Source organism: Tupaia chinensis, unplaced genomic scaffold, assembly GCF_000334495.1.
Source record: "Tupaia chinensis unplaced genomic scaffold, TupChi_1.0 Scaffold000292_1, whole genome shotgun sequence".
Classification (NCBI taxonomy): domain Eukaryota; kingdom Metazoa; phylum Chordata; class Mammalia; order Scandentia; family Tupaiidae; genus Tupaia; species Tupaia belangeri.
Genome location: NW_006159777.1, coordinates 1,722,916 through 1,737,715, shown reverse-complemented (window position 1 = coordinate 1,737,715; position 14,800 = coordinate 1,722,916). Strand labels below are relative to the sequence as shown.

At 51.8% G+C, this 14,800-nt stretch overlaps 1 protein-coding gene across 4 annotated transcripts in view; it reads left to right on the top strand.

Annotated features, from left to right (window-relative positions):
* The window catches only part of NTM (neurotrimin), a 1,082,935-nt gene that overhangs the window by 9,212 nt on the left and 1,058,923 nt on the right, over positions 1-14,800 (top strand). For 2 of the 4 annotated variants that reach the window (XM_006150634.3, XM_006150631.3), the window contains exon 2: positions 9,833-10,035. In XM_006150634.3, the coding sequence (XP_006150696.1) occupies positions 9,954-10,035 (82 nt within the window). In that variant the 5' untranslated portion in view covers positions 9,833-9,953. Of the gene's footprint in view, positions 1-1,576; positions 1,700-9,433; positions 10,036-14,800 lie in introns of those variants that run through there. The other 2 variants (XM_006150632.3, XM_006150635.3) reach the window with 2 other exon arrangements.

Below are 14,800 nucleotides of genomic sequence, written 5' to 3'. Positions count from 1 at the left end.
AAAGAGTGTAGTGTTGGCAGCCCCGGGTTCCAGGCCCACACCCACTGCTGCCTCAGCGCTTCTGACTGGGAGCTTCTCTCTGCGCTGAAACGCAGGAAATCGGAATCCTATTTTTAGTCCTGTCACTTTTCTAAGATGACTTCCAGATCTAACATGCCATCATTTTCTGTGCCTCAGTCTCCCAACCTACAGCAAAATGACAGTAACACTCCTTGCCAAACAAAGACATGTTTTATGAGAAGTTTATGAGATAGAATATGCAAATGCACTTTGGAAATGGAAACAACTTGGAGAAAGGCATCGTGTCTGTGGATCTGTCCGTAAACGATGTTGCAGAGTATGTTATTTGCCAAAGACCTCAACATTCATTTATCCAACTTCCCTTCTATCTATCTATCCCTGATATCCTCCTATTCTAAAGTCCATGCAGGTGGGGGTCCGCACGGGACAGTAGACTGCAGTTCTCGGCCAGAGAAGGGCAGAGTACATGGGACGGTTCAGAGCACTCGAGGGTGGCTCAGCAGCTGTCTTTCCTTGTCCTCGTCCATGTCTGAGCATGAATTAAGGGCTCCAGTGCAGGCTGCCAATCCAACACCTTTTTCGAGAGGCTTTTGCTATAAGGTGTTGCGCTCGCCAGAAAGACAGAGAGAGACAGAGACAGAAAGAGAGAAATCACCCCCCAGGAGGGATGGCCACGCCGCAGTTCCTTCTCCTCCATTCTCCTCTCGGGATCTTGGGCATGCACACACATGTGCCTGGTGTGAGTTTAAGCCACCGGGTCCAGGACTCGAACCGCAGTCGACTACATGGGAGTCCAGCAACGTAGCCATTACACTAACTGCTGGTCCCAATCCAACACCTTTTATAGGCACCTAATTCACTAGGAAGTTAAAAATACTTACACATCTCTAGCAGAATGGACCATTGCTCTTTGGAGTGACACAAAGGGTTCGATTTTAAGCCTTCCTGTGTCTGCTCCATACCCTGCTACGGGCTAGGCTCCGAGTCTGCGATGAATAGCTGGTGCTGCCAGGCTAGTCGCCTCGCACTCGGGCTGCTGAGACCCTCCTGCCTTCCCCTTTCCCCGTTAATGTCGATGTGCTTGTGATGGGGGCAACGCATGGGCAAGTCAGGCGTGTGCTAAAGCATCACCCCTTCGCACCTACTGCCGGCTCCCTGCCTCCTCCCTGGGGCAGCAAGGGCCAGAGTCACTGAGGAGGCTCATCCCGGCGTCACTGCTGGCAACCCCAGCCTGTCTGGTCTCCATCTTTGCCCTCTGCTCCCCCGCCTCCACCCCCACATTCTGCACCCTGTTCGAGGTACAGGGCTCCTCTGCTCTCTCCATTATGCCTCTTTCATAACCCACGCTTTGCAATAAAGGTGAAGCCAACCCCCTTCACCCTGAGCTTTTGGTGACAGATGACAGATTAATTTGTCCATCCCTTCCAGGTATGGTGGCATTTTTGAAGACTTAGAACTCTCCATTACAAAGAATGCAGTTTGAGTACATAAGCAAGCCAGAGTGGATTTCTTGGGGAGAGGCAGCTTCACAAGTGGTTGTTCAATCAAACTTTGAACTAAGGCGTCCAGACACATTCTGGAATAAAAAGACAACGCTGGACAGAGACCAGGGGAGCTGGTTCTGTTCCCAGGCCTGCTGCAAGCGCGGAGCTCCCTTTCCCGGACACCACGCCTCAGGGTGAGATGACAGTGTGAGTGCTGACGGACAGGCTCCCAGATTGTGTGTCTCAGAGTCTTTCCCCAAATTCAGCTGGCAGAGGTCACCTGATTTGGGGTGGCACCAAGATAGTACGTGGCCAGGCCCAGACACAGGCTCATGCTGCTGAGGAGCCGTGCTCTGTAGGCTGGGGCCACGTGAGAGACCCGGGTTCCATTCCCAGTTTAACCTAAAGGCCAGGGGTAGTGGTGTGTGGCTGCTATCACAGACACTTAAAAGACTGGCAGAAGGGTTGTAGGTTCAAGGCCAGTCAGGGCAACATAGCAAGACCTGTCTAAAAGAAGAGCTGGGTGTCGCGTTGTGTACCTGAGGCCCCAGTTGGGAGGCTCTGACCTGCTGATACCTTGTATTAAAAAAAAAAAAAAAAAGATGTTATGAGACCAAATGATCTTTCCGCAGATCAGACTCCTCCCCATGAGACTGTCGTGGTAGATAGGCACACGAGAGACCAGCCCAAAGGCAGTAAAATGACACTTTGTCAGTCTGCTGGGTCATCAGCCTGATGTGGGGAGTGGGCTGCTGCAGGTGCCCAGGAGTCTCCTGCCTTCCCAACCCAGGCTCAGCCCATCCCAGTACTCAGCTCTGTGCAGCTGCTCGTGGGCAGTGGGGTGTAGGTGCGGGCTCAGCGGGCAACCAGTGCTCACTGCTCACAGGTGACCTACAGCGCCCAGGAGCCGTCGTCCAGGTAGACGGTGTGGGCCGTGGTCTGAGTCCAGAGTCAGGGAGGCCTCTCTGGGGCTTCATCCTGACTCATCACACCTTCCACCCTACGGACCTCCAGAAATCCTGGTGTTCTTTGCTTTTGCGTCCTAACTCGATTCAGTTCAAACCTCTGACACTGAAGACCCGCCATGTGAGGCCCACTGTGCAATGCCCCGTTGTGCGCTTGAACTCGCAGTCTCAAGTCCACAGGAGCCGGGTCTCGCTGACCTCCGTGGAAGCCGTGCCACACCTTCCCTCACCCCCATCCCAGTAAACTCCTTTCTTTTGATCCAAAGCGGATCACGGCCAGCGTCTTTCTGAAGGCGCTCACTGACCTCGGGGGGCTGCCCTGGTCCTTTCTGGCTGACCGATTTGGGATAACAGTGTCACCTTCCCCACACCCGACCTTCCATGGTGGAAGGAGGGGTCTGGCCCATCGTGACTGCACCTGTGACCTTGTTTTAATTCCAATTTGATAATAACAGTGCTATTTTCTTAAAGGCCCTCAGATGCATGCGCCTGTGCCCAAGACCTTCTCTCTCCCGCAAGCCTCTTGTAGGGCCTGCACGTCTGCAGGCTGTTGGGATGGCCATGGGAGGGGCGGGCAGCAAGGCCGTTTCTCCTCGCGGCCTTCCATGGGCCCTTCAGTCCTGAGCCTTCTGTCCAGACCCTTCAGCTGCGCAGTTTAAACACTCCACTCAAAGGGACCTCAGCAAAGAGGAGGACCAGGAATTCCGAGGGGTGTGGGTCTGGCTTCGGGCGTGACGTCCTACTTTCAGTGCTGGCCTCGGCTCTACTTTACTCTGTAAAGTTTTAATTTTTTTTTAATTGCCAGAGGACATGTGTGTTCACCAGAGAGAGAGAGAGAGAGAGACCTGAAGACTCTGGGTGTGCTGTGCCCCCGAGTGCTGGGTGAAACGAGAGTAGATCGTGGTTTCCAGACCCTCGTGGGGCGTTGTCTCTCTCTTCCACATCCGTGTCGTGCACATGGAGAAAGCCCTAAGTGTTCAAAGGATCAGCAAACCTGGAAATCTATTCTGAGTCAGCTCTTTAAAGGAGACCCACATAATCCAGACACTGTCCCTACCGAGGGCATCCCGTCAAGGGGACTGGAGCCACGTCCAAGATGGCCGTGTGACTGCCCCTTTCCAGGGACAGGCCCTTCCGAAGGCGGGAGGCCGCCTCCCTCCTGCCATAGCTCGGTCTCCCTGAGGCCTCGCCGCAAGTCACAGCCGAGCCTGCCCAACCCCAGGTGTGCGGAGCGCGGGCGGCTCCCTCCTCCTGGACCTGGTGCCCGGGCATCTGGGTTTGTGAGATCACCCACCACCCGGCTCGGCAGAGGCAGGCCACAGCGGGCGACGGTGGAGCAGAGCGGCAGCTTTTGTTAAGTCCTGAACATGATTTCAGTGCCACTCTTTAGATTTAAGCTCCCGCAGCTCTTTCCATAATAGCTGAGAGAAATAAAAAACACGGCCTCCACACCCCTTCCTCCCTCCTCGCGTCCCCCAGGCACCCCTACCCCTCATCCTCTCTGTGGCAGTTATGTGCTTGTCCTAGGGCCACCCACCAGGCCTGAGACTGTTTCTTTCTGTCCCAGGGGTGGAGGGCGGCTGCCAGGGGGCAGGACAACAGGGCAGCGGTCCTGTGGTGACCTTCCCGGCATTGTTGTCTGCTCTGAGCACGGTGACAGGCGTGCAGAGAAGCAGTCCCCGGCTGGACGAGCATACCTCATGCAGCAGAGGCCTGCGCTCCCTGCCAGGGAAGGTTGCTGGAACGTAAACCTGGCTGCCTACCTGAGCTGTGAAGGCCACACCTGTTTCCCTTCCTTATTTCTCACGCTGCTTTCTTCCTTCATTCCTGCCCGCCCTCCCTCCCTCCCTCCCTCCCTTTTCTTCCTTCTGAGTTTGTTTATCCACTTCCTGGGCTAGCCAGGTGGCATGGAGGCTAAGGCCACTGGATCCCAAGTGGCTGTCTGAGCAGCTGAGTCCTGGACCCGGCACTTGAAAGGCCACTGTGCATGCATGCCCAGAATCCCGGGAGGAGAATGGAGAAGGGACTGTGGCTTGGTCATCCTCCCTGGAGAATGCTTTTTCACTTTCTCTCTCCCTCTCTCTCCCCCTCCCCCTATGGCAAGTGTACACACCCTAGAGAAAATATCTTATAAAAGCTATTTATCCATTTCTTCCATAGCAGAGAGAACGAGACCCCCAAGAGGGCCTTCGTGCCACGACCCATCCCCAGCCAACCCGAATCATGGGCACATACCTGCCCTGCATGAAGGGGGGAGGTCTCAGGCCTCGAACACAGGACCCCTCATGTGTCAAGGGCCTAGCTGTGTCGCTACTGCACCACCTGACCTCCTTGGGCCCCTTTCTTATTCCATACCTGCAAGCAGAAATTTACTTCTGTGGTAAAATTCTCTTGCCTTCAAGGAATGTGGGTGGGGGAGAAGGCCATTCTGCCTAGAGTTAGCAGTCCCTTTCTGGATATGAATTTGTCTTAGGGCCATGAGTCCCCTCTGCCCAGTCACTGATGCAGGAACTGGGTAGTGAATAGGGCACGGCACGGAGCTGGCTCCCCCAAGGCAACCAAGGCAACGTGAGCCCGACAGACACCCGGTGAGAAGGGTATGCGAGCCTTCTGACTCAGAGGACAGGGCTGCGACTTCGGGGTCCCCTTCTGCTCATAGCTCCCCACCATGGTCCTTTTCCATTGCCTTTCTTCTTCTCTCAGAGACCCCCAACTGTAGCCACAGGGCGCCCAACATGGAATGACCAAGTTCCCACTGCTTGGGGGGTGACGTCAGCAATAGATGCTCAGCTCGGAGACCCTGACAGATCCCGAGTCTAAAATGAAAAAGGAAAAGGAGGAACACCGACCTCATTGAGAGGACCCTTTTCATTCTGTGAGTGATGGGCTGGATGGACAGAACCGCGTGTGCACAGCCCGGGTTAGCTTTTCAACGTGTCACTACAGCAACATGCTGTCAAACTACCCCGTGGGTCTGTGTCCGTGACTTCATGTCAAATCCTATGGCAAGGGAGAGGAAGAGATGCCTTCACTAGGAGGAGGTTACGAAGGCCCTTGTAAAATTTTACTCTGCGTGGTAAATTCAAGTTTTGCAAGAGAAACAATTCTCTAGATAGTTTAGCATTTAGCAACACTCGGAACCCAAATGAAGCTTTGGCTCAGCAATCCCCGAGGATATCGTTTGCCCCAGTGAACGCAGAAGCACAGTTGTGGAACCACCACGTCCAGGGGGCTTGGTTCCCAGGGATGACTGGCTTCTCCCAGTGACACAGCCTCAAGCTGGTTAAAATAATACAGTCAATGTAACTTCCATGCAGTCATGGTGGAGACAGGCGTAGCTGCTCTGACCTTCAGACATGGAGTTGAAAGACTCAAGCAGGGTCCAAGGGCACCTGGGGCCTGGGCATGTGCGACACAGCCCTGGTCACAGCAAGCCACGTGGATGACGAGCAGGCCACTGAGCGTGACAGCCTGCTTCGTGTCAGCTGTGGTTACAGACCCGTGTGTAGAAAGGAGCAGCAGAGGATCAGACACTGTGTAGGCTTCCATTTTTTTTAATCTTTAAAAAATTTTTTACAACACAGCAGGATGGGATGAGAAAAATCTTCAACAGGTCTCTAGAACACCACACTTACCCGGTGTGTTTCCAACTCCAGTTTTTAATTGAGGGAGCCCTCTGCCTTAGATCTGGTCTGTGCCGCACTGTCAAGGTCTGCTGTGGCTCTCAGCATCTCTATGTAACCTTAGACAACATGGGACCGGCCTCTGCCGCGCACTGTCTGATACTGTTAATTGTTTGTCCCATCTTTTGGCCACTCAGTTAATATTAAAAGCAGTATAGGGGCCGGCAGGTGGCATGGTGGTGAAGGCACCAGACTCCCACATGGCCAACTGAACTTTGAGTCCTGAACCTGGCAGCTTGCTCTCTCATTTTCCTTCTCTGTCTCTCTCTGGTGAGTACATGTACCCTATAGCAAATTAAAAAATAATAATAATACTAAGTAAAATGACATAATTCTTTTAGAAAAGTGGTATTTTAGTTTTCTCCATATTTTCTATATCAATGTATTTGTTATTTTGTAATGCTTATTGATTTGTAGTCTCATATGCCATTAGAAATAGAACAAAGGTTATATATAAGCACATCTGGGGGCTGGACTGTGCATGGCGCTAAAACATGTTGTTCTACGAGGTTGACCCACATGAGAGTGTTCTGGGTTCAAGTCCAGAGACCTCCCTGACTGTACAGGGAATGCCCGTGTCCTCGATCTGGGGCCGGTCAAGGCTGGGGGTGGATAACAGTGTCAAGACCCTATTGGAAGTACCTGTCTTTCTCTCCCTCTCTCTCATGCATGGAAAAAGAAAGGAACTTTCAACAAACCATTACAACAAAAATAGAATGTTAGATAGCCCTTTGAGTCCCTCACAGTATTTAAAGAGGGTATTATTGGGACCAGCAGATGGCACAATGATTATGTCTCTGGACTCCCACGTAGTCCACTGTGGTTTGAGTCCCAGACCTGGAGGCTTAAAACTTGAGGGTGCATGCTCAGGTGTGCTCAAAATCCTGAGAGGAGAAGGGATTGCAGCGTGTCCATGCCCCCTGGGGACTGATTCCTTGCTTTCTGTCTCTGTCCCTCTCTGTGTCTATGGCTGGTTCATGTACCCTATAGCAGAAATCTCTCTTAAAAAAATAGGGTATTATTTTTGAGGTTGACCTGAAACATACACAAATGTATAGGTTTAAATACTCTATTTTCTTTTTCTTTTTCTTTTTAATTTGTCAGAGGGCATGTGGGCTCGTCTGAGAGAGACCGAGAGAGGGAACGTGAGAAAGCACACCTCAGGGAGCATGGCCAAACTGCAGTCCTTCTCCTTGTCCCCTCTTTGGATTTTGGGTATGCATGCATATGTACCTGGCATGTTTTTAAAAGAATTATTTATTTAATTTTATTATTATTTTAAAATTTGCTATAGCACACGTGCGCTCACCAGAGAGAGAGAGAGAGAGCACAAATGAGAAAGCAAGCCACCAAAACTGGGACTCGAACCATGGTTGGTCATGTGGGAGTCCAGTGCCCCAACCACCATGTCACCTGGTGGCCCCCACAACATGTTTTTCAAACTGCTGGCTCTGGGACTTGCCAGCCACATGGGATCCAGTTGCCCCAACTACCATGCCATTGGCTGACCCCTGACTCCATTTCTTAACAGCTGTGTGCCTGTGGGAAAGATTTTTCTAGACCTCATCATCCTCATCTATACAGTGGGGTGATCAGGGCAGCACTTCACAGTCGTGCGGATTTAATGAGGAGAGAGCAGGACATGGACTGTCATGCCTGACCCACAGCAAGTGCTCAATATATATAGATCAGGATGATTAATTTCTGACTGCTGTGTCCACAGGGGCTTAATCAAAGTTGGTGACCCCATGGGTGTATTGTAGTTTAGGGTGAGGGCAGTTACAGATGTCAGTGTCTTGGCCTCTCCCACTGGAACTGAAGACTTCTCAGTGACCTGGTCCTTCCTGTCACTTTGGAGGGAACGGAGATGGCGGTCCAAGGCAGCCACCCTCCTTCTGCACCAGTGTTGTCACCTGCCGTCATGGTCGTCCCAGAGCATTTAATTACACGTGTCACTGTGCTGAGCAGTGCACAAAAAGACTTGTCTGTAGATAAAATTCCTGTCCATTGGGAGCTCACAATATCAAGGACATTTTGATAGACATGTGAATTAGAACTTACTGGCAGGAAAAAGAAAAAAAAAACAGTTATGATAAAACACTTTTAAAACCAAAAGGGGCCTTAGAAATTATTCCAGGTCTCTAATTTTACAGACAAGAGGCCAAGGTTCATGGAGGTAGAATGGCTCTCCTGCAGTCCTTCTTCCACAGGTGCCAGGTGGAGGCGGGGCCAGGTCCCAGGCCCCAGGGCCCCTGGCACCCACCTCTCACCTCCAGGGGGCACTGCTCTCGTTACCTACACAGGTGGGCTGCGCCTTGGGCTCTGTGAAGTGCAACCCTATGCCTATTTCCCCTCTGTGCCATGGATACAAATAGACGTTGGTATTTTTGTTTTGTGCAGTTGGAGAATAATGTGACGCGATTATAGGGCTACGAGGAAGTCTAATAATTAGGCACAGAGATCTGGAAGAATATTTCAGAATCATGTGTTGAGGCGTAACTGGGGTCTACGTTTATCAGAATAGGCGAGAGTGGGTTTTGCGTGGAGCTAAGCTTTCCAGAATTTTTGCTCACATCACGTAACTTGCTTCCTAAGCGGAAGGCAACAATTAGAATCATCAGCTGCCCAGGCCTTAGAATGAAATTCCTTACAAAGTCATTCAGTCGGTTTCATTTATTTCTAGCTGGCTTTTATTTTTAACCTACCACCAAGGAGATGGATGTCTCCCACTCTCTGAGGACATTGCCGTACTACAGGAAACGCACATCAGGAAGTCCTGCAGCTTGTCTACCTTAAATGTGTCTTGCTGCAGCTGAAAATACAGAACTTACCTTGTTCTTTTTTAGTGCCGATCGACTGAAGCATGTGTAATGAACTCCTGCCTCGCTCTCGTTGAGAGAAAGTCCTCCTTATTTAGAATGTAGACTTCCTCAACTCCCAGATATCTCATCCCTTTTCATGATATCATTTGCACACAGCTGACTTTAGGAAATAAATAAAAGAAAAATAGAAGTGGTATAGGTATTCTGAAACACGACTGACAGGAGAAGAAAATAGAAAGTTATTTATTATTTTCAAAGCAACTAAGTGGAAAGGTTGATGAGAGAGAAAAAAAATCTGCCACTGAATGATGTTTCCATCACAGAGAAGAATAGGTAGCAATGAATGAAATTTGACTCATCTTTGCAAGTTTCACTGAGCATGAAAATGTCCCTTTAAAATTTCCCGTATGCCGTTGCTGGCTGTGGGGTTTTGTGCAGAGGGAATCTTGAGTTCAGGAGGCCAGGGAATGCCAGCGGGAAAGGGATTTTCGGATACTTGGGGCTCTGAGACTGTCAGTTTAAAAAATGAAAGCAATATAGAAGGGGCAGTGTGGCATTTATCGTCCCATCTCTCCAGGCTCCTGTCTCTTTAATCAGCTAGCCTGATTTGCCCAGTAAAAGAGTCCTGTGTGTGTGTGTGTGTGTGTGTGTGTGCGCGCGCGCGAGTGCGTGTGCGTGCATGCCCGTGCGCGTGTGTTATAGCTCTGTCAATCCTTGGATTAGAACCAATGATTGCAGCTTGTAGGAGGGCTGTCCAGGGCCAGATTGTACAATGTGTCTCAGTGCCAGAGTATGAGTGGAGATAATTACGGAGAAGTCGCACTCTCTCACACCCTTGGCTTTCTTGTGTCCTTCAGCGAAACAGTGGATTTAAATCTCCTTGCATGAGCTTGAGAGCAACGCAATCTATCAGGAAAGGAAGAAAGGGGCAAAGACGAACCTGACAAAAAAGAAGAAAAAGAAGAAGAAAAAAAAATCATGAAAACCATCCAGGCAAAAATGCACAATTCTGTCTCGTGGGCGATCTTCACGGGGCTGGCTGCTCTGTGTCTCTTCCAAGGTAAGAACTTGCTATTGATTTGCCTCCTGGAGACCCAGGGATTGTAATGTGTGCTTCCTATGATTCGCAGACTCTGAGTCGGCTCTGCTGCGTGGTTTGCAGGTGGAGGAGAGCGTTTCAACAGCATGGCTGGGACTTCCTTCTCCCGACCAGGCTGGGAGAATATTGATTTGATTCTGGCTGCTGCCGGAACGGGGGAATGTATGTGCATAAGTAAAATGTGTCTGGTACTCCTGCGAGGTCCGTGGTTGTGTGCTGGGTTCCCTGGCTTTCTGCACATTCTTGCATGCATACCCAGCAGAGCACACATGTAAGCAGGGGAAGATTACAGAATCAGAGGGCAGCGGGGCTTCTAATGTGTTGCTTATGCAACTGGGGAAGAAATTGCAAGAGGAAACTTTAAATATTGGCCAGTGAACTTGCAAAGCTTCTGAAAGGAGCAAAGGGGAAAATGCAGCCTTGTAATAATCAGGTGCCTTCAGTAAGGTTCTGATCGGAGACCCAGCTTCAAGGGATGAGCACGTTAGCAGCAGCAGTGGGTTGCTATTAGTTTGCAATGTGTTTGGGGAGTGTTTGTGGCAGGGGCGGGGAAGGGGCTGTGGGTAACTAGCAGAGCAAAGCCAGTGGGAGCACAGGGCTCTGAAATTTGGGAAAGCTTTTCTAAGTTGGAGGGAGAGACAGTGAGTGTCGAATGTTAATTTTCCGTTTATTGACTGACTGGCTGGGAAGCAGAGGGGACTGTGATTGAGGACCAGGCTTGCTCTCTGGCCCAGCAAGGGCTTGGATTTCGGGCGCTGTGTTAGATGCATTTGGAACCTGCCTCCACCCTGGGTTCCCTTGCTGCACTGTGGCCCAACAGCACCCCAGGACTCTCATTTCTCCATTCCAGCAGCAGAGGTATCCACTGACCTGCTTGTTCTGCCCGCCCGTCCTTTGGGGACTCTTCTTTGCCTCTTTTCTGTTAAAGATGCCTGGATTCCTAGGGCTGGCGCCATGGGAGAAACTTTCCTGGGTGGTCCAGCAGGACTCTCCAGGAGGAGCTGGCCCGAGGGAGGGAGGCTCAGTCCCTGCAGTTGTATTCCCAGAGGAAAGTTCAGTCTGACAGAGTGAGGCAGGACGGGAGTCCCACCCGCCTTGTTCTCTTCTGCTGCTGCAGTACGAGTTCTCGTGACCCATGCTGAGTCCTGAGCTGACCCTCGGGGAGGCGAGGCTTTGGGGACTGCACTGTCCCCGATATGCCTGCAGAGGCTGTGGTACACATCTACCTGCAACGGCCGAGTGACCAGGCTGGAAAGAATCAAACGTGTGTGCACCCTTGACTGGAGCTCAAGGAAGACAGCGAGAGGCAGGAGGGATCCAGGCTGGGGGAGCGTGCTGTCTCCCGGAGCACGGCCTCAGGGTCTCTCTGCTCTCTCCCAGAGGTGTGGGTGGGTGTAAGAGTGGAAGGACTCAACTTGGAGACATCCTTGATGGACTTCTCTTATGTAACACAGAGCAGCATTGGTGTGTATGACTGTGCATGTGTGTGTGCATGTGTGTGCACCTGGTTTGTCCTGGGTGTGCAGGGACTCACACTGTGAGAGCAGAACCCTAACACTGGCTGTGGGGAAACTGAGTTCAGGCCCAGACACCTTTAAGAAACAGCTTCTGCTGGTACTGACACCAGAAACAAAACTAATGAAGGAAGGGGTGGAGGGAGGGCTTGGAAGGGCAGGAAGGCCCCAAGCCCTGGGCAGTTTCCCTCCACCCTGGGGTCTGAGGCTGCTCCATCTATAACATCAAACTGGAAGCAATGACCAAACTCCAGCAGCCACAGCCCACTGGCTGCGTGCCAGGAGCCCCAGGGCCATGCTGAATTTACATATAAATTAGCATACGTGATTTTTTTTCCATCAGAAATAAATGCAGGGAAGCATAATATTTGCTCACACTTTGCATCATCCCCAGATAGAGCAGTAGAAAGTGGTGGTGCAAATCTCTCAGGGGTGAAAGCCGATTTCGTGGTCTTGTGCCTGCCTTGGGGTAGGGGCAGTGACAATGGGGTTATCTGAGACCTGGTCACATCCCAGCAAATCCTGGATCTCCTACGGGCCGTCATGGCCTGGTGTGTGCTGCCCACCTTCAGACAGCTCCAAACAGGCGTCTGCGGGGCAGCACGGAATAAGGCTCCCAGTTTTAACGCGGAACGACCCTCACAGCACGTGCCAGGAATGGGAAGCAGAGGTGATGCCTGCCTCCTCTGGCAGGGGGAGGCCACCCCAGCCAGCCAGCTATCTCTTATCAAACTTGCAGAATTATGGAGGCAGCCCAGGTCTTGCTGCAATAATCCACCCCGATCGCATTGACCCGGTGGGACTCGTTAGAATTCAGTGCACATTCCGAGGCAATTTTTCCTTCTCCTCTGTTTTTGTTTTAAGCTGGCTCTTCTTAGCTGAGACTTCCTGTGTCTCCTGCCTTTGAAAAGGCATCTGGTGCTAGTGGCAGGTTAGGGACCCCCTCCCCATCGGGCTTCTTTCCCACCAGCCCCACCAGCAACCATGATCCAGCTTACCAGCCAGGGCTGGAGGCCAGCTGATTAGTCCAGGCTGGGCTGGCAGTTGGGGGTGATTAGCTCCCTGGGGCTCGGGCTCTCGGATGCAGCAGGGGTGATTAACTAGAGGGCCCTGTGAGGGAGCTGGAGCAAGGAGGCTGGATTAGGGCTTCGCGGTCAGCACACCGCCCACCTCTGCCACTGAGAGGCTCTGGAAGGAATGGCTTTTTTCTGCAGCTTTCTCTTTCTAGAAACCCGAGCATTTCTCCTTCGAAGGATTATTGTTCTTTTAACACCTTCCGATCAGCTTGGCTAGCTTCCTCTCCTGCCTTCCTAATTTGCTCTCCCCTCCCACTTACCTGCCGGCTGGCTTGCGACACAGGGCAGAGTAGAAGGGACAGGAGGCTTAGCCAAGCGCACACTCTCATTCTTTCAGTGTCCAGGACATGGGTGCCGTTCCGCTGGGCAGCCCAGCCAGGTTCCTGCCACTCACAGGCGACACTCGGGTGCCAACTGCAGCCCAAGTTGGGAGGCGAATGAGACCATAACAATTTTTACTGGCAAAGTGAAAAAATCGGTTTGGGATGATGGGGCTCTGGGCCTGATGTAGGCTTTGTGTGCATTTGAAAGCTTGGCAAAAAAAAAAATATTGAAAAGGAGGGGACAGAGGAGTTTCACCAAGAGGAGCCTGACTACCATGCTTGGAGCTGTGAACTTGGGCAGGTGTGGGCCAGGCGGGCCTAGCCGCACGGTGTGGTGAGTGGTGTACCCCGTGTCCTTTCTACGCAGGGCACCTGCCCAGAGCTGCGGGGCTCTGAGCGTGTGCTGGGGTGCTGGACAGCACCGGCTGTGAGCAGCTGGCCTCACAGCATAGAGGCCATTCTTGGAACTGCAGCCTTAGGGACCGAGGGCAAAGCTTGACCCTGGTGCTGATTTTTCTGGTTTTGTTCTTTTAAAGCCAAATATAAGCTCAAGAATTCTTTCTTATCAGCTGCAATGAAAAGCCTCTGACTTCTGTCCTTTTTCAGTAAGCTTCTCGTCCAGCACTGGTATTGGGTCTCCTGAACCGGGTCACTAAGTGTCTCTCCTGGTTTCCCCCTATTCTGGCTCACCTTTGAGCAGGCCCTGGTGGTCATTGCTCTGCATGCACGCAATCTGGCAGTGTGGGGCCTGGCCACATCGTGGTCAGTCCAGACAGGCTGGTGTTGGCTTTAGCCACGACTTATCCCTTAGGATGACATGAGCTCACTTGGTATCCCGAGATGCGGCAGAATTTCTAAATCACTATGGGACACGTGACTCTGGCATGTGCAAGAAACACATGCTGGAGAGGTGCCCATGGTTGCTGTCCATTCGCCGTGGAAGCATGGTTTGGATAGGACCCACAAGGCTGGGATGGGGCCTTTTTTGGCTTGGGACTTGTAGCCTGTTTTGCCCACTGATGAGGATACTCAAGCTGCAAAACTGTGGCTTTGTGTCTAGCCTCAGTGGAAGCCCACGGAGCCCTGCAACCTTGATGCTGTGGCCGTTGGGTTTCTGGCCAGTCCTCATGGCCGGAGCACAGTTCGGTGGGGAACATGAATGTCTGAGTTCAAACCTCCCTATGTTTTCTGTGGGAAAAAATCTTTCCCTCTGGGAGCCTGTCTCCCACCTGCCCGCCAGGCTGGGGAGTGACTCCCCTGGGTGTTACAAGGACTCATTAACGCTGGTAACACCCAGACATGTGGTGCTAAGTGGGACTCCATGCTGAGACCAGTTGTATTCATGCGTCTACTTCCTTTCTGCTCTATTGGCTTGTTACATGTTTACTTTATGTCTATAGTCACTTGGAATTCAATAAAACAAATTAAACACAAAAAATGAAAACATGCAACACTCAGGGAGTCGATGGTACTCTGGTTGGGTAGGGCGGGAGCAGCCCCTCTGGTGTCTCCTCTGCCCTGGAGGTGGCTGCTTCACTCTGGGAGGGCCTCAGAGGAAACTGGTGGGGACGTGCCTCTGGTCCATTTAGAGGGGCTTCTGCCTGGGGCGCAGTGCCCCCAGCGTGGGGGGCCCATGATGACAGGGTGGGAGCTGGGGTAGGAGCTGCAGTGGGAAAACAGCTCTCCTCCGGTGGGCAAAGGGTGGGAAAAAGAGGACTCTGTCCTTTGCGTGGGCTGTGAGCGTGGTCACCTCGAAGGCTTGTGCTTTCTTGGATGTGCGTCTGTGTTTGTGCAGCCTCCTGGATTAAGCCTG